This window comes from Stegodyphus dumicola, chromosome 1, assembly GCF_044657685.1.
Source record: "Stegodyphus dumicola isolate Sdum_Otavi_A_Nest chromosome 1, ASM4465768v1".
NCBI classification, from domain to species: Eukaryota; Metazoa; Arthropoda; class Arachnida; order Araneae; family Eresidae; genus Stegodyphus; species Stegodyphus dumicola.
Window position 1 is genome coordinate 176,078,509 of NC_140768.1, and position 20,173 is coordinate 176,098,681.

Genomic DNA, 20,173 nt, shown 5'->3' on the forward strand with positions numbered 1-20,173 from the left:
AAATAACTGAAAAAGTTTATGTAGAACTATTCAGTTAAAAATTAATAGCTTACATTACTTAAAATGTATGGTAATTCAGTATATCTCCTCAGGAGCCTATAGGGTCTATAGATTTGAGACAATGTGTAACAAACCATGTACAATCAGTAACAAGAGATATCTGTGCAAGACCAAATACCTTTCAAATGATGACAGTTCGACCTCAAGAAAAAGGTGATAAAGATACTCTAATATCATGGACTGCCAACACTTTGACAACAACAAAGTAAGTGAAATTGATACTCTTAATTCATTTTCAGAATGCTCAAAACAAATTTAACATTTTCCAAAGACATCATCTTTATAACATTGATCATGTTCTTTCTCTTAAATATATGAAGATACAAATTAATAGCTAACAAATACTTTGTGATAATTTACACTAATGCAGGCTTTTTACGCAGTTTTTGAAAACCTCTTAACATATTTGCCTTAGATGGTTTCTGATATTATTTTTGTTATGAAATATTAAAATGTGTGATATAATTCTGATATATTTTTCATTTCATTTTACAGGACAGCTTTAGTTAGAACGTTGTCCATTTTATACAAAACAGAAAAGAACTGTGTGTAATATATGATAAACTTAAGATAATAAGTGTTTTTATAATTTCAAACTTTTAAGACTAAGCGCCATATAACTTGAAATTAATCTCACAAATATTTTGGTACAGCTATTTTATTTGCTGAAGCTAATATATAAAATGTAATAGTATTCAAATGATGGAAGAAATTTCAAAAGCAATAAATATTCCTTCTATGTGGCACTCTTTCCTCTGAATAACACTGTTTCAGTCTATAAATCCAGTTAAGACCACATTTTTTAGATTGAATGATGATGTACTGATTACTAGCTAAAAGAAATCCTTCAATAATAAAAATATTGTCCCTTTAACAGGGAACTATTCTGATATATTAAGCAGAGCTGTCAAATATTATGAATTCTCTGTCACTGATTTAAGATACGACAAAAATTATTATGGAAAATACTAACAGTAAATAACATGATTGCTCTTATGTGGGTCAGATAAAATGTATGATTGCACTAACATCACAATCGCTATGTCAAATCACTCAAATCATTGTGATGACTTTTTGTGCATATTATGTGAACTATGTCATGTTTTAGTACCATACTTATTAAAGCCATAAACACATGCCTATGATTTTTGTTTCTATTTGTTTTAAAAATTTAAGTTGTAAATATATTTATCACATCACTTTCAATGTGAATTCGCGGCACGCAATGATCTGGAAGTTGATCTGTCAGCACTATTTTTATCTTCAGGGCAGATGTTTTTATTTTATTCAGCTTATAATTCCTTACTAAATGTAGTATTTTATCTCGATGTACTCCGTCTTTGATATGATTTAAATCAAATTCCTCGTCATTATAAATATCACGAATACATATAAAATAGTTTTCTGGTTGCAATTTTCTAATTTTGACTATGCGTAATGTATGCTTTACGCATACACGCATTGAAAGAAATGTTTAATAAAGTAAACAAATAAATATTAAGCTTTTTTTTTTAATTTTAATACCCTTTAGATCATAATTGCTCTTTTTTTCATAAATTATGGTTTCATATTCTTAATTTTATAATTTCTGCATGCCATCTTACCAGATTTAAATTGATGATCAATAATCCGGAATCACCGAAGTCCCGATGAGTATGGATTAAAGACTTTTGACTGTAATACTATTATTATCTTAATTATAGTATGGTATATTTTGCTTTCCTGCATTTTTTTAATGGCGGCGATATGTGTCATAATCGTTAGTTAGCCTGTTGGTATTGTTCCGAATCAATCAGAAATTGATTGCATTTTTAATACATGTGATATTTTAAGTAATTCTTATCTCAGTAAGCATGCTTTACAAATGTACATAACTTTTGTTCCAGATTGTATTGCTAATACTCATTATTTTCTAGTAAAATCCAAAAGTGAAATGTTACCTTTTTTTCTCTTCTAATATATTATTTTTATTATTTATACAGGCATTTATTATCAGCAGACACTAAAGAAGAAAGAATTCTATGGTGCAATAAATTAAATGAAGCTCTCACAAGTCTTAGAAGATGGGATCCACAAGCCCTTCGTCCAATGGAATCAATGCAAGATAAAAAATGAATTCAGTTTTTTACAACAATAACAAATATTAACTCTTACAATTTTAAATATTTTCTGAGCCAGTTCTGAAGTTCATCAACAAATATGTATAATATACAGAATTACACATTTTATTGCGATTCTTTTTATAGTGCATGAAGTGTGATTTTTTTTAATAGGAAGAATAATAGTAATTTTACTAACTGTAGCTCTCTAATATGCAAGCGTAATACTGATAAATTGAATTAAGTGCCTTGATATTAATATGCTTTTTATTTGCTTTATGGCAATGTGTGTATAGTTTTGTATTTTTAAACAAGTGTGTTTATGTCATTATTTCTTTTACATCACTTGTACTTATAAATATAGCTTTATAAAAATATCTGTAGCAAAAATTATTTTATATAAAACAAAATTGAATTTTGTAATTTATGGCTAAAATAATTTGACCTTAATACCATCTGATAAAAAGGCCCACAAGTAGCTGAGTGGTAAAATAGCTGAATATTGGTAGTTACTACCTGGGTTTGAATCCAGGTGAATGGGCTGTCTGAATAGGCATTTTTATGGTTTTCTCCCATGTGTAAACGAGCCAATTTCTCTTAGAACGTCCTCCACGGAACCATTCATCCTCTTAGGCAGATAGCCCTAGTGTGTTTTGCCATAATAAACTAACCCCAAACCACCAGATGCAAGGACTAATAATATATTTTTAAAAACTTTTATTGCATTTTTTTTTTTTTTTTCTCCTGAAACCCCACAGAAATGTTTTATGTAAAAAAGGGCATTCATACTTGTATATCACAGTAGCAATGTGCAGCAACTGTATAAAATAGTTGTCACAGAAAAGATAAAAATATATAATTGGCTAATTTCATAAAAATATTTCTTATAGTACTTGCTGCTTATTAAAATAACTTCTGTTCCAAACGTATTTGAGTTTATTAAGCAGCTGAGTTTTAATACACAGTGATTTGTGTATTACAAATTGTGGTTATTAGTTTTAAACTTGAATAAACAGGTAAAATAATAATAATTAAAAATTAAACTAATTTACATGTTCATCAACAATTTTTTTCTGAAACTATTTTTTAACATTTTTGGTCAGCACCTTTCAGTGCAAAAGTTTTTCTTAGAAATTGCAACGCTGTTTTTAGATCCGACTCATGTTGGCATGTCATAATTTTTTCCTGTGTCACTTTCGCTTAAGTTTCTGCAGTTCCTTTCAACACCTTCTATGATACCATAGGCAGTTTTTACACGCACTATCTCAATACAGTTGTTAACAGGCACATTCTAAAAATGCATCTTTAAAATACCTTGCTGTTATCTGTAACATGGACTTTAGCTTTCAATTTCTCTGACACTTTTTCTAAACAAAAGCCGCATTTTCAAAAATAATTTTTAAACGTGCTTTAAGAGATTGATTATAAGATGCATGGCCCCTAGCAGAGATATTGATTTACTTATCTATTTCAAAATGCTTACATCTTCACAAGATTCAGTTTTGTTTACTATTTTCTGAACATCCTTTCTGCAATGACATTTAAATACTCTTATAATGCCCTGGTCTAAAAGCTAATATCTAAGTCTAAAGATGTATTTGCAGGGAAAGACACTAATGCTTTTAAGAGATCAGAGGTGTGCATGCTGCTTATCTAATTAGTAAAAACACCTGTTTCATTTTTCAGTTTACTGCCCCATTTCAAATGAAAAATCAGTAAAAATACTACTTGTTATCATGAGTTTTTGTTGCTGTTGTAAGTTACGTAAATCCTCGATTCTTTTCAAACATTAAGTTTTTTTAATCCAAAGGGGTTTTGTCCCTAAAGGACTATTGTTTTCGTTTTGTGATTTCACATTGAAAACTTTAAAAGGCTGTATCACTTTTCAAATCATTGCCACCAAAATTTATCGCCCTGTATTATGTTTGAAGAAATTAAATAATGAAGAATCTGCATAAATGTATGTATGTTTCTCGCATTGTGATAAAACAATGGTACCTAGAGCCATCCAATTTTGAATGATGTAATCCTACTGTGAATATGGACATCTGAAAGCCCAAATTTGAAATTTGTTTTATCGATTTCATATATTGTAAAACTTTAACGGATTTTTGATTAACAAACTCAAGGATTTAAAAGCGAGCAGAGGCAACACTCTACCGGGGGGGGGGGGGGGTTCTTTTTATCTCCAGCGCTTGGAACTGTGTATCAGAAATTCTAAAAGTATGCTCAAAATTATTTTGCGACATTGCTGTTGAACTGAATTTTATGGCTTTAGTGCGAAGAATGTAATATTTAATAAATAAGAATAACACATAAAACATTAAAAAAAAAAAACTTTGGACATATTTAAAATCTGAAACCTTTCAGGTTTTTTAGTAACTCCCCACCCCAATAACCAGTGCTTCTTGAGTATTGGGTCCATACTGGACTTTAGTAATATGGTAGCTCGTTTCTTAAGGCAGGTGCCGTTTAGCTTTTAAATATTTCAAATGTTTTGGTAATGCTCTATAAGACGGTTTCGTTTTCATTATAAATTGTGTGCAACTTCTATTCATTCAGAAGCTCAGATTAAATGTCTTTTATACGGTCAGCAGCCACATGATCTGCCAAACAGTTTCCAATGAGCAATGCTGGATTTTTCTCTTTACAACTTGTGAGGCATCTGTTATTCTCTCTTAGCATTTTAGAAATATCTGCTGGCTTTATGCTAAAAAGAGCTTTAGAAATAGGAGCATTTTAGAAGAGATATTTCAACATCTCTTGAATTTTTCTCTTTTCTGCACTTTCTTCAGACATCTGCATTTTTCATTAATTCTTCATAGATTATAAATGCTTTAAGTATATTAACTGCACAATACTGTTTGGGCAAATGAATTTTTTTCTAGTTGCACTTATCAAGATCATTTAATAGTCATCCCTTTTTTTCAAGTACAAGTCTTTTCAGTTAGACATTTTTTACATGTTACAAGTTAAGCACCCAACTAGTTAAAAAAAAGTGCTTCTTCGAATTCATCAAAACATATACAGCTATTTACTAAACATAATATTAATTCAAACAGTTAATTAATATTTCCAAACAATTTTAAAATACTTCTAATTTCATTCTGCCAGTTTTAACTGGTTACAACCAGTTTTACTGGCAAGGCAAAAATTAGAAAAAAGAAAGTCACTCCTGTCAATGAACAAATTTTGAAATTTAAGAAAGGACTATTCAACCACAGAGTATGGATAGTGACAGACAATGAAAGGCAACTGAATACAGCTTAGGGAGATTATTATAACTTTCATTACAGTCTAGAAATCTTATATCTCACAATAGAAAATTCTTTTACACTTAGTCCTTATCATTCAACATGAGAATACTGATAAAAACAAATCTGTCATTTTGTAAAATGTCCGAGTACTTGGAAATAATCAGGATCAAATACTTGCATACTTTGGGAAAATTAATAGCAGTCTGACAAAATTGATGCTTCATTTTAAATAGCCTGCGTTGGAATGATTTAGATTATTCAATTATGGCAAAACAAACTATGGCTATCTGCTTAAGGATACAGATGCTATTGGGGAGAACTTTAAACCTGAAAGGAATGAGGATGAGGAAACTCTTGTGCTGCCAGCAAGTAAAATTATTTACAATTTTTTGCATGAATCCTAATGAAGGAAATAGGAAAAACAATCTAAAAATTACAACAAAAATTCAAAAATAAAAGACAAAATGTCTGGATTGATGGATCTGATTGTGGAAATTTTTATTTTCCTAGTATATCAGAAAATCTAAACTTTGCACCATAATAAAATTTCTAGCTTAATTATAACATCTAAAACTCTAATGTTCTCATATTCTTTGTGCACTGTCCTAAGATAAGTCATAATTGCACAAAATTACTTTTAAATACAAAAAGAAAATCTTGTCACTTTAAAAATTAATTTTCTGTCTTAAAATTGCTACTACATCGTGTAAAGAGTAATACTCTTTCTTTTCTTTCCTTCGGAATAATCTACTTTTCAAATATATAAAAACAGTCCAGTAATTTGTTAAGAGCTCTTAGTATTAAGCATTAAAATTATAATATTGTCATAAAAGGAGGAATTGGTTATTATTAGAATTTAAGGTACGTGAGAAATCTGTGCATTTTATCAATAAATCTTTGTTAATTGCATTTCAAAATATTCATTCTGTAATACTTCACTTGAATTTATACAAAATTAATTTGGAATCCTCTATTAGCATTTCTGATCAGTTAATTCTTTGTGCATTTAATGTGTGTTTAAAGCATATTTCAAGGATCAAATCAATCCTTAGAAAGTTCAGTTTTCAAAATAATAAATAAAATAATAATTTTAGAGATTTTAACAACAGTAATCTAAAAATAAATTCAAATTTAACATTATGCTACAACTATTTCTTTGTAATAAAAAAGACGAATGAAAGCCATTTAGGATATTTTCCTATGTGAATGAAAATTATTTGTTCAAATAAATATGTGTAGGTATATTTTTGTGATTTCACCAGTCTCAAAATTATGTGACATGACTAGTGAATATGCTTCAATGGATTTCTTAAACTAGAAATGCAAGGAACAAAAGATAAATTTCAGTATTTCCATAAAAAAATTACTGCCATAAAATGCACAAAATTAATTAAACTTACCTGCACTTGTTATTTTTTATCAATGTGACAAGAAATGCAGCAATCATTCTAAGAAATTTTAATACCAGATGTGTTAGTCATAAGTGTGTTATTAACACTTTAATGATTGCTGGTAAAAAAAGAACAGTATCAATACAGTCGTTCTAAAACTTACTCTACATTAAATTTTACCGAATTTGTTGCACATAACTATTTAATTTACTACTCTATACTGATTCTAGCAGAAATTTTAAGGTCATGCTTTCTACCCCCTCCCTTCTTTTTTGAAAATTTGCTAGATTATATCATAATAGGGTTGTCATGGGTTACCTTACTTAGAAATGGTATGTCTTCACAGAATTTTTAAGAAAAACTAACAAACAATATGCCATTGGTTAGCTGTAATAATTTTAAGTGCGAGTTCATTGTACACAATAATCACACAAATTTTGGACTAAACATTTTATGTTCCAATGATGACAGTTGCCAGCACTTATAAATAAATAGATATTTCCATACAAAAATTTTTCATCAAACAGAACATATGTGCATAACTTAAATGCCATTATTTCAACTGATATCTTCCATAAGACATTTAGCCTATAATTCTTATGAATTTTTCCATCACAATTTGCTATAACTGTACTGTTATAATTTAAGTTAAATTGCATAATTTATAATGCACAGAAATGTTAATTGCAAAAGATAAATACAATTTCAATAATTAACCAAAAAAAAGCAAACTGAAAAATCTAAAGAAATGTATTTGGTCATCCGAAAAGTTCTGTGGTTTTTCAAATTCAGGTTTTCTTCAAATTATTTTGTTACTGCAGTTAAGGAATGATTTTAATTGAAGATGATGTTTAAACATGGTCTTTTCTGCTCACACTGCATAACTCTAGCATGTGCTGTGGCATAATTTTTGTTTCAGTGCAGTGGTAAAAAAAATGGAAAATTCAGAAATTAGTTTTCATCATATTGTACGTTTTTTATGACGCAGTTGGAAGATGGTTTGAGATGTTAAATGTATGGAAATTTCAGCCTCAAAGTTAAGTCGGATTTGGCAAGAACTCGACTAATGGATAGATGTGTGCCATGTGACTAAATATGCACGTACACAGCATTTTCAAACTGCTGCAAATTACTTGACTTTCTATACAGCTTAAAACATATGTTTATGTATTGTGGGAATGATTAAATTTCATAAAAATTTGCCATAATCTTAAACTGTTTTATATTTCACTTTCCCGACTGACTGCATCTGTATGTTTCCTTTTTGTACATAGATATTTTCAACTTGTAAATAAATGAATGTATTTCTAAATACTAAATCCTAAGTTGGAAAACTTATTACATATTCCAAAATAAATATACATTATTGAAACTGTATACTTCTCTTATAATACTTGTGTTTCCAGTTACAATAACTTATAGTCTTCAATTGTATCCTAAGTACATGATTGACAAATTTTAAGTATCTTAAATTTTGCATATTTTTTAGTGCATTTTATGGAAGATTCAATTTTTTTAAAGCATTTAGCTTTTAATCACTTTTCAAAATAACTCAATTCATTGCTAGACAAATCTGCTCACTCTCTTCCTCCAAAAAAAGTAGATACTGTAAAAATTACCCACGTTTATACATATCCACAAAGTATTTGAAAATTTTTAATTTAGAAAAATGCAATATTTATTATAAATGTCAAATCACACAAAAGTTTTAGAAGTAAGAAAGCTAAGCACATTCATTAATATTTTTTTAATATCTATGCAAAAATACTCTACAAAAATATACATTTATTTATCAGTATACTAATAATTATATGCTTAAACTTCAAGTTCTATAAAAAGAAAGAAAGCTACATATTTTTAACTTAATGCATCTCGCTGTTTAAAATATCTATATAAAAATGCTCTACAAAAATATACATCTGTTTTTATACAGTAGTCAACTATTTACAGTTTTCCAGTCCCAAGGAATACATATCTCACCATCCTGTAACACAGAATAATAATGAGATATACGTAACCTAAGATCACGCAAATTAGAGCCAAAATAGTTTGAATGCTCCAATATTCGCTCGCAACATTTGACCATAAGATCAGGAGTAATGTTATCATCTTTTCCTAATGTACTTAGTCCAAGTTGTGACATACACTGCATATGAACTTCCAGTTCTTTGGTTTTCATTCTAGGAGAAAGATAATTCACACAAGTAAAAGATAAGTTTAAATAATTTCAATGATATATCATTCAAGTCTATAAACTATTCAACAAAATTTTGAAGTTCTCACATATATACATACATCTTACAAATTATTACATTGAAATAGATCAAACAACAACAATGTAGCACTTAGAAATTTAATGTATTCATTCACCTAAGAATGAAGCTTTTTTTTTTTTTTTTCTCTCTCAAACGAGCTACAATCTCTAACACAAAAGAAACTTTCAGTAAAAGAGAATTTTATAATTTTTAAACCACTATGATGGAAGTTGTTTTCAAACATCACCATCTCCTCCTTCTGTACAATTCTTTCCACCTGTTTAATGTGATAACACTAGTTAAATGTTTTTCTTCATCCGAAACTAAATTTTCATAATCGAAATCTTTGTGCATAATGCAATTACAATGTAAAGGAAATACTAATAATTTATTTCACTTTATTTTAAATTTAAAAGTTATACATATTTTCATACCAAAAGGTCACGTTAACATTGCATAATGATTTCATATTTAAAAAATATAATCTACGATTATTTTCTATTACATGGATGTTCTGAAGTTTTACAATTTAGCATCTAATAAAAGTCACCTAGCATTAATTCCAGAAAACTTTGATAATAACACACAGGCATCTATTGTTATGCAACCTTTTCATCCAGAGGTGATAACTGTGTTTAGTAGTTAGAAGCAACTGCTGTTGCAGAAGTCTGTTGATGTCTGCTGTGAGATTGCTGCTCTGCCAGTCATTCCTTCAACATTTTTATACATTTATGAAAATGCTGTTGCAGCTCATTACAAGCTGCATATGTCACTGGTAAAATATTTAGATATGAGAAGAGAAAATATATTTCAAAGTGAGGTGAGCATCCAGTAGCCTTAATTCTTTAATCATTATCCTGGTCATTGAAATATGGTTATGCATAATACATACAGGAATGTATTTAAAGAAAAAAATAATTGCTAGATTAGTAAGAAGTTGTTGTGTTCATTTTCGACATTTCGAATTATGTTCATTTTCGACAGCCTACTACAGAAATTATCTTTTAACAAGACAATGCACTGTGCATTGTACCTCAATTGTATCAGAATGATTGGATGAACATTCCACAGACCTGCACATGCTTTCCTGGCCATCAAGGTCACCTGACCTAAATCTGATCGAGTACATCTGGGATGCTATTGAGAGAGATGTCTAAGGCTCCAAACACCTTGCATCTAATATTTGTGAACTGGGGGAGGTTGTTTGGGAGTTGTGGATACATATGGCATCACCTTCCAATGTCTTGTCAAGTCCATGCCAAGATGAATTACAGCCATCATCAAGGATAAAGGTGGTGCACGCTATTAGATATCCCTTATTCAACTGTTCCTCAGTGTAAATAGAGTTGTTGGGGTGCTGAAATACCCTTCTGCATTAATGCAGAGTTAAAGCATCTAATAAGAAACTTTAATTATGATGTATTTATATTTAGTAATTATGATACTTAAATGTTAAGCTCTGCAATCAGAATATTCTAACACTTGAAATTTCATAAAAGATTATAATTTTCTTGCCCCTTCCCATTAACAAAACAAGCAAGCCTCAGATTTTTAATGACATCACTAATTAGGTTTGCTTAGTTTGCCAGTAGCCCCAGTATACTTAGAAAATGATGGTTATTTGTAAATTAATTTGAAATGTAAAACTGCAAAAGAATCCTGTCGGGATAATGAGACAATACTATTTACAGAAAAGAAAAATGGAAGCTTAACTCTCAGGTAATTACAATAAATTACCCACTACAATTTTTTATTCTTTAAGAAAAGCATGGACAATGGACTATCCTGATTTCAGGAAGCAACCAGCAGTTGGGTATTTGCATTACAAGTTCTGAGAGTCTTTGGGTTTGTGACTGACAACTAGCTACAATTGTGGCAAAGGAAAATTAGAGAAATTTAACCACTAATATTGATTCTTATTTAAATTTTCTTTTAAACTATTATGAAATCTAAATAATTAACATCACAACGTTAAAGACAAACACATTATCAAAAAGAATCATCAAAATGCAATCTAATCTCTTTTAGTTTGCAAAAAAACTTAATTTAGTCAGAGAATACTGCACTTTTAAGTTCTCTAAAACGCTGAAAAATTTGGCACATGAAAGCACAATAAAATGAACAAAAATTCACTTCCTAATTTACAAAATAAATTCAGCAACAAAAAGACCAAGTGTAGTAGTGGATTTATGAGGTGGAATTCTCATAACTTGAGCTTTTGAGGATGTCCATCTTCAGACATAAATTGTATACATAGATTTTTATACTTTTACACTACTTTTAAAAGAAAAATATTTGGAAGTCCCTTATCACTGCAACTTGTACCAGCTCATAAATCTACTTCTGATCAAAGAGGACCAAACTTTTAATCTTTGGATTTTAAATCTTAAAAACTCATTGCCATGCTCTTAGAACAATTCTGAAACTAGCTGGTCAAATAACATGAAACCCACTACTCTGCTAAAAGTACTTTTGCCACATATTTTTTTTTTTCCAATCGCAGATGTGAACAATTACAAATGTAACCTAGTCCATTAATCTATACAAGGCCGGATGTGGTAGTCTCTTTATTATGGAGGCACCTAATAGGTGAGCCACAATTGCCTTTCCCGTGAAGGGACGGACAGTTACAACCATGCCTTCACCGGGATTTGAACCCAGGCCCTTCGGCATCGCAGTAAGCTTCTCTGATCACTATACCAACTGGGTGGCCTTTTGTCCCAGATTGACTACATTATTATTATTAACAAATATACTGATTCAGCAGCAATACTTATATATTCACTGAAGCCAACTGCAATCATTCTAGTTCATACTACGAAAACTTTCTCCATAGTATGGCCAAGTATCTAGGAAACTAGAGAGACATGCAATTATTGACATCACACAGAAATAATCTATCACTAAGCCATGTTTATGTCTCCAAACACACAACATGCAAAGAAATAATACCTTTATTGGTTTAAAAAGCTAATATTTTTAAAGTTTTTGAAACTATTATTATCTTTATCAGTTTGAATAATGCTATCAAGGTGGTAGTAGTAGATTTATAGCACAAAGCTCTACAGGCTATATGCGCCAAACACAGGATTCATTTTTAAACTTATAAACTAACGTATAGATTTTATATAAAGAAAAAAAGTCTAAAGACAACAGCACATTTTTAAAATAGAGGCAAGTAAAAAGATAATGAAATGGTGGGATGAAAATGCTGATTATGATTCAGATAATGAGATACAGATATAAAATACTAAAACATCTGATTCATTAAAATTCTAACATAAAATCTTAAGACAAAAATCAAATTAAATAATAGAAACCTGTTTCTTTCAGGTAGTGAAACAAATTGGTATTGACCTCTCTTCCAATTAAACGGTCGAGAGGCAGGTCACAGCTATTAAAATACTTCTCACGAAGACTATTAAAATGTGATACACTGAAACACAAACATCACAATTTGCACAAACAGGCTCGTTCTCAGCTTTCAGAAGGTAGTTATGAGTTACTATAGTGTGACCAATTCTAAGGTGAGTCAAAAGAACTTCCTCCCTGCGATTGCTAGTAGTATTCCAGTACTCTATTTTAGGCTTTGCCCTTCTCAACTTGCTATGAAGTTAAATGTCCCAAAGTTGCTGCCATTTCTTTCTGATCTTCTCTTTGATGACACAACAAATATCTCTAAAAGGGATGAGGCGGGCGGACATTTCAACAGCAGATTTCGCTGCGATGTCCGCCAGTTCATTGCCCTTTTCCTGTATGTCCGGGGACCCAGCAGTACAGAATTTCATATCCACAACTTGTCAATTTAATATTCAACTTGAGAACATCCACTATCACAGGATTATCAGTGCCAGAAAAGGATTCTAAAGCTTTCAATGCACTGTAGGAGTCTGTATATACAATGAATTTTCCATGGTGCGGCATTGAGATGTACAAAAGCGCATAATATATGGCAGTCAGTTCGGAGGTTAAGACAGAGGAAGCATCGTGTAAACGTCTGCCTTCCATGTGGTCACCAATTATAAATAACATCCCGACATAGCAAGCTGACTTTGATCCATCCGTATATATGGAAACATAACTCCTGTAACTATGCCTGTGCTCAGCAAAAATTTGTCTGTAGATGCTCTCATTAGTAGTTGTTTTTCCGTAACTGTGGAAAATGTCAAGAAGGTGGATTTGTGCATTTTCCCAAGGTGCAATTTCAAAATGCTGTTCTGCTTGTGGAGACATATCAGACAGGGAGAATTCTTCAATGAGGGGACGAACTCTGACAGGAAAAGAAGGCACACAGGATGGACGTGCCTCAAATAAAAGGTCACAGCTATTATCACATAAACACAAGTTATAAGGATGGTCAGGTTGAGATAAAATATTAAAATACTGTAAAAGAGACAATTTCTCACACCTCAAACGGAGTGATGGTTCGTAACAGTCAACATAAAGGCTCTGGACAGGAGACGTCCTGAAAGCTCCAGAACAAATCTGCAGAGCCTGATGATGAACAGGGTCTAGTTTTAACAACACTGAAGACCGAGCGGATCCATAAACAGCTGAGCCGTAGTCTAGCCTAGAGCGAACAAGAGCTCTGTAAATGCAAAGCATGGAGCAACGCTCTGCACCCCAGGAGGTGTTCACCAGGACTTTTAAAATATTTAAAATTTTTGTACACTTTTTTCTCAAGTTTAGGACATGAGGAAGGAAAGTCAATTTTCGGTCGAACATCACCCCTAAAATTTTTACTTCAGATGCAACTGGAATCACAGACCCATTAAGGTATAACTCAGGCTCAGGATGGAGACCTCGCTTTCTACAAAAATGCACACAGACAGTCTTCTGTTTCGAAAACGTAAATCCTTGTCTTTTTGCCCATTCCTGGATCCTGTTCAAAGCGATCTGGAGCTGCCTCTCTACATGTCTCATATCCGAACCTCAACAGCTAATTTGTAGATCATCAACATATAAAGATACTGAAATGGTGGGAGGAAGTTGTTTTAATACAGAATTTATTTTTAGGCTGAAAAGAGTTACACTAAGCACACAGCCTTGAGGCACACTCTTCTTGTACAAAAACATCCAACAAAACAGAGCCAATCCTTACTTGAAAAGTTCTAGTATTCAAGAAATTCTGAATGAAAATTGGTAGGTTGCCGCACAAGCCACTCTCGTGAAGATCCCGAAGTATACCGTATCTCCATGCCTTATCATAAGCTTTCTCAATGTCAAAAAATACCGAGACAAGGTGACTCCTTCTTACAAAAGCTTTTCGAATGGATGTCTCTAAAAGGAGCATATTATCTACGGTAGTTCTCCCCTTTCGAAAACCACTTTGATAAGGCGAAATAATATTATTCTTTTCCAAGAAGTAGACTAGGTGGCTGTTTACCATTTTTCAAACAGCTTGCATAGGCAACTCGTAAGGGCAATTGGCCGATAGTTGGAGGGATTTCTTGGATCTTTCCCTGGCTTCGCAATAGGAATTACAACAACTCTCCTCCATGCACTGGGAAAAGTACACCCCTTCCACACTCTATTGTAAAGTGTGAGAAGGGCAGTCAGTGACTTATAGGGCAGATGCTTTAGCATTTCATAATACACGCCATCCAGACCCGGACAAGACCTATGTGTCTGCAACAAAGCTCTCCTTAATTCCAGCATAGTAAATGCTCTATTGTAAGGCTCAGATTTGGAAGAGTTGAATGCGATGGGATTTATTTCAGAGTGTTGCTTGATAGAGAGAAATGCAGGTGAATAGTTTCTGCTGGAAGAAACGGCAGCAAATGTCTCACCAATAGTATTCGCAATTTCTTCTATGGAGCTAATCACTCGGCCATCTTTTTCCAAAAAGGAAAGTGAGTGGTCTTTATATATTCCGCATGCTTTTCGAACTCTTTCCCAAACTCGCTTACTAGGTGTGGAGGATGTTATTGACAAAACATATGAAATCCAAGAATTCCTTTGGCTCTGCCTCCTTACTTTTCATGCATTTGCTTTGGCTCTTTTAAATGCTATGAGGTTTCGCAGAGTAGGATATCTACGAAAAATACCCCATGCTTTTTTCAGTGCTTCATGACAGTTGCGATTCCACCATGGTTTCAAATATTTTAGTATTTTTCCTGATGTTCTAGGAATGGAAAGTGCTGTGTCTAGCGGTGTGGGTTCAGTGAAGTAGTCTGTTTCGGTTGCGTCATGCACTTCACTGAACCCAAACCGCTAGACACAACAAGTTGGCAACGAGGCTGTGTGAGAAGAAAATCGTTCCCGACTCAGCGCACTGGGTTACATGCGTAAGTAGTGGCAAAACTGAAACTTGGATTAGGGGATTCCCCAAAAACTGCAAAAGGTACGAAAGTTATTTGATTTTTATTTTGAAAGGATGGAGAAGTTAATTGAAGAATTGATAAAGCAGAATGAAGCTTTAATGGTCGCATTGCAAGAGAAATCGGAACATAAACAAGACAAAATTTCTGTTTCTTTTGGTAAGTTCGATGAAACGGTAGAAAATTTTGATTCGTTCATAGAACGATTTGAGGCTTTTTTGGACATTCAAAATGTTCCAGAGGCAAAACCTGGGAAAGTTCTGATCTCAAGCTTGAATGCGAAATTGTATAATTTGTTAAAAAATTTACTCTCTCCGGATAATCCTTCAGAAAAAAATTTTACCGAACTAAAAAAGGTTCTTAAGGATCATTTAAATCCTAAAGCCTTAATAATACCTAGTCGGCACATATTTATTAATAGAAAACAGCATGAGGGGGAATCAATTAGTAGTTATGTCACTGAATTACGCTCGTTAGCGATTCCTTGTGAATATAAAGAGGATATGTTAAATACCATGTTAAGGGAGGTTTTCGTTAGCGGTCTACGACATCGCAATATCTTAGATCGATTATTTCAGGAAAATGATATTGATTTAGAGAAAACATTAGATAGCTTTGGCGATGGAAAAGGCAGTTAAGGGTGCAAATGAGATTATAGGAAATTCCGTAGAACTGAAGGTACTTAAAACCAAGAAAAATGAGTCCAAACCGCGGAAACAAAACTTTGTTGCTAAGAGCAATAAGGGTAAAAATGAAACTTGTTCGAATTGCTTAGGAGCAAATCACAATAAAAACAACTGTAGATTTGCAACAAGTGAATGCCGCTTTTGTAAAAAAATTGGACATATCGAAAAGGTGTGTTATTTGTCTAAGAAAAACCGACAAGTTAAACAAAAGAAAGTTGAGGCAAATAATGATTATGATTCGAAAAATGAGGTCCCCATCTATGGATTTAACTCCAAAACACAGATGTTAAGAGAGGAAGAGCCAAAAAGACCGCCAATAATGCTTCAAGTTAAAATTGAAATCAAACCAGTTAGCATGGAACTTGATACTGGGGGAACAGTTTCGGTAATGTCTATAAATAAATTTCCAATAAAAAGATTCAGCCTACCAATTTAGTTTTTAAAACTTACAGGGGTGATAAGGTGGTACTTTTAGGATATGTTCCTGTTAAAGTTGAATACCAAGGTCAAAAATTAGTTTTAAATCTATACATTGTGAAGGAAAATTTGGACACAATCTTCAGCCGAGAATGGCTGTATAAAATCAATCTCAATTGGAATGCCATCAAAGCATTGAAAACTTCTAGTGAATTGAATTTAAAAAAATTGCTTGAGGAGTATAAGGAAATTTTTTACGGTAAACTAGGTGAAATTAACAATCACGAAGTAAAACTAAATTTGAAACCTAATACTCAACCAATATTTTGTAGGTCACGACCGGAACCTTTCGCATTAAAAAATAGAGTTGAATCAGAAATTGATCGGCTTGAGAAAGAAGGTATCATTGAGAGGGTTGAGACTTCAGAATGGGCAATGCCTGTTGTGCCAATTGTTAAATCTGATGGTTCCATTAGACTTTGTGCTGATTATTCTGTGACTCTGAATCCTAATTTGGAAGTGCCACAGCATCCATTACCAAAACTCGAAGAAATATTTGCGTGCCTTAATGGGGGTAAAAATTTTTCGAAACTTGATTTCAGTCATGCTTACCTACAAATGAAGGTGCATCCAGAGAGCCAACGGTTATTAACAATAAACACGCATAAGGAGTTGTATAGTTGTAAACGCTTAATGTATGGATTAAATGCTGCCCCAGCTATTTGGCAGTGCTATGTTGAGGGATTATTTCAGGGGATCGGAGGAATTAAAATTTTTATGGATGATGCTCGAGTGACAGGACCGGATGATCAGTCTCATTTAAAAGCATTGGAAATATTTTTCAAAAAATGCAAGGAGCACAGCCTAAAATTAAACTTAACCAAAAGTAAATTCTTCCAAAATGAGATTAAATTTTTAGGGCATAAAATTGATGCTGATGGATTGTATAAAACGGATTAAAAGATTTCGGCAATTGCTAATGCCCCTACGCCGAAAGGCGTCCAAGACATGAAAAGCTTATTGGGGTTAGTGAATTTTTATGCCAAATTTTGCCCTAATCTGGCAACTTTGGCACATCCATTAAATAATTTAACAAAAAAAGATGTTAAATGGAGTTGGTCAAAAACTGTCAAATCGCTTTTGAAAAAATAAAAAAGGAAATTTGTTCAGACAGAGTTTTAATGCATTACGATCCCACATTACCGTTAATGCTAGCTGCTGATGCATCTCCGGTAGGTCTTGGGGCAGTGCTCTCGTATGTTTTGTCTGACGGAACAGAAAGGCCTATGGCATTCGCATCAAGGACACTGACTAACACGGAGCAGAAATACGCCCAAATCGATAAAGAAGCGCTGTCAATTGTTTTTGCTGTCAAAAAGTTTTATCTATATCTATAGGGGAGACGCTTTTCTCTGGTGACAGATCATAAACCTTTAGTGGCTATTTTCAAATCGAAAAGAGGACTTCCTATCCTTACAGCCACCCGACTCTTACATTATGCGCTGATATTGCAAGCATATCAATTTGATATTGTGTATCGAAATACCAAGGAACACGGTAATGCTGACTGCCTGTCGCGCCTACCTCTTAAGTCCGAAGATTTAAACATTAAGGATGATGTTGAAATATTCCAACTCTCCCAAATTGAAACTCTTCCGGTAACAGCCAGGGAGATAGCTCGGGAAACACGATCTGATGAAGAATTAAATAGTCTTTATATGAAATTGAAATCTGGAGAAAGTTTGGAAGGTAGGGAAGCCGAGTACACCTTAGAAGATGACTTTATAATGAGTGGTCAGAGGGTAGTTGTTCCGAAAAAACTCCGAGTTAAAATTCTCGAAGAGTTACACGAAGGACATTTAGGAATCGTTAAAATGAAGGCAATCGCCAGATCCTACGTCTTTTGGAAGGGAATTGATCATAATATTGAAGAAGTTTCTAGGAACTGTGTCGATTGTATTAAGTTCAAATCAGATCCAGTAAGGGCAAGGGTCCATCACTGGGAATATCCAAGTGCGCCTTGGGAACGCATTCACGTAGATTTTGCAGGCCTTATTTTTGAACGAATGTTCTTGATTATCGTTGACGCACATTCAAAATGGTTAGAAGTGTATACCTTAAAGTCAGCAAATTCCTTTCAGACAATTGAATGCTTGAGAGACTGTTTTGCAAGATACGGACTGCCTTTAGGAGTAGTGAGTGACAATGGTCCTCAGTTTACATCGGGGGAATTTGAAACTTTTATAAGGAATAATGGAATTAAATACAAAATGTGTGCTCCATTTAAACCGGCAAGCAGAGCAGTACATTTACACCGTTAAACAAGCATTACATGCTATGCAAGGTTATCCAGGAAATATTAAGCAAAAACTTGCCATATTCCTCAATCATAAAAAGGCATCGAACATGACAACCTTGTTAAGTCCAGCAATGTTATTCTTAAAAAGAGAAATTAGAACTCGAATTGATTTAGTTGTTCCAAATCTTAAACGGAGAGTGGAAGAACGCATCCGAAGGAATACTTAGGATTTCAAAGACAGAAATTTTGAGATCGGAGAAAAGGTTGCCATTCGGGATTATAGATCGGCAAATTCTAGATGGAAAATTGGCAGAGTGACAAATAAGGATGGAGCGCTGCATTATACCATTTACATTCAAGGAACTTTACTGTGCCGGCACGTCGATCAGATCAGATTGGTAGGGAGCGAGGTTCCGTCTGCACCGATAATCTATGAACCTCGTATGGCTGCTACTTCAGTTGGAAACGTGAAGCCACAGGCTCCGGACAAGGACATTGAACAAAGAAGCGAAGCTGTGCAAACTTCAGCCAGACTTGAAACATCGTCAGTTCCAAGGAAAACTGATCCAGTCCTTCCAGTGGATCTTGATAAAGAGTTGCAGCAACCTCAGCCAGGACTTAGACGATCTTCGCGCATCCACAAAGCTCCTCAAAGATTAAATCTCTAAGTAAGTGGGGAGGGATGTAGCATCTGATTTCGAGAGTATCATTACTTTTATACCCGAGAACCTCTGTGAACGAAAGTAGAGTAGAATGTAATGTAACTGTGTAAATAGCGCATCGCGGCTGTCTTATGAGTGAGTTAGAAATAAATGTTTGTGCCGTGAAGTAGTCTGTTTTGTTTCCGTCATGCACTTCACTGAACCCACACCGCTAGACACAACAAGTGGTCTTTATATATTCCCGCATGCTTTTCGAACTCTTTCCCAAACTCACTAGGTGTGGAGGATGTTATTGACGACACATATGAAATCCAAGAATTCCTTTGGCTCTCCCTCCTTACTTTTCATGTATTTTCTTTGGCTCTTTTAAATGCTATGAGGTTTCGCAGAGTAGGATATCTACGAAAAATACCCCATGCTTTTTTCTGTTTTTTCAGTGCTTCATGACAGTCGCGATTCCACCATGGTTTCGAATATTTTAGTATTTTTCCTGATGTTCTAGGAATGGAAAGCATAGCTGCCTCAATAATAGTATTATTAACAGCTTCAACAGCATCATCGATACGAGCATCTTCTACCATTTCATCTGTGAGCTCTGCAATGGAAGAGAAGAGTTCCCAGTCTGCCCTATCGAGTATGAATCGAGGGGATCTCGACATGGGGTTTGCTCCTCTTCGTGCAAGAGATATAAAAATGGGATAGTGATCGCTGTTGTAAAGATCATTCC

At 33.3% G+C, this 20,173-nt stretch overlaps 2 protein-coding genes across 3 annotated transcripts in view; one reads left to right on the forward strand and one right to left on the reverse strand.

The window, feature by feature from the left end:
- LOC118201847 (uncharacterized) overlaps positions 1-8,184 on the forward strand; it is an 82,867-nt gene extending 74,683 nt beyond the window's left edge. For both annotated transcript variants that reach the window (XM_035374007.2, XM_035374008.2), the window contains exons 19-20: positions 93-265; positions 2,043-8,184. In XM_035374007.2, the coding sequence (XP_035229898.1) occupies positions 93-265; positions 2,043-2,175 (306 nt within the window). In that variant the 3' untranslated portion in view covers positions 2,176-8,184. The remainder of the gene's footprint in view (positions 1-92; positions 266-2,042) is intronic.
- A 355-nt stretch (positions 8,185-8,539) lies between these two features.
- LOC118201849 (T-cell activation inhibitor, mitochondrial) overlaps positions 8,540-20,173 on the reverse strand; it is a 74,821-nt gene continuing 63,187 nt past the window's right edge. The window contains exon 9 of the mRNA XM_085823133.1: positions 8,540-8,987. Within this exon, the coding sequence (XP_085679259.1) occupies positions 8,744-8,987 (244 nt within the window). The 3' untranslated portion in view covers positions 8,540-8,743. The remainder of the gene's footprint in view (positions 8,988-20,173) is intronic.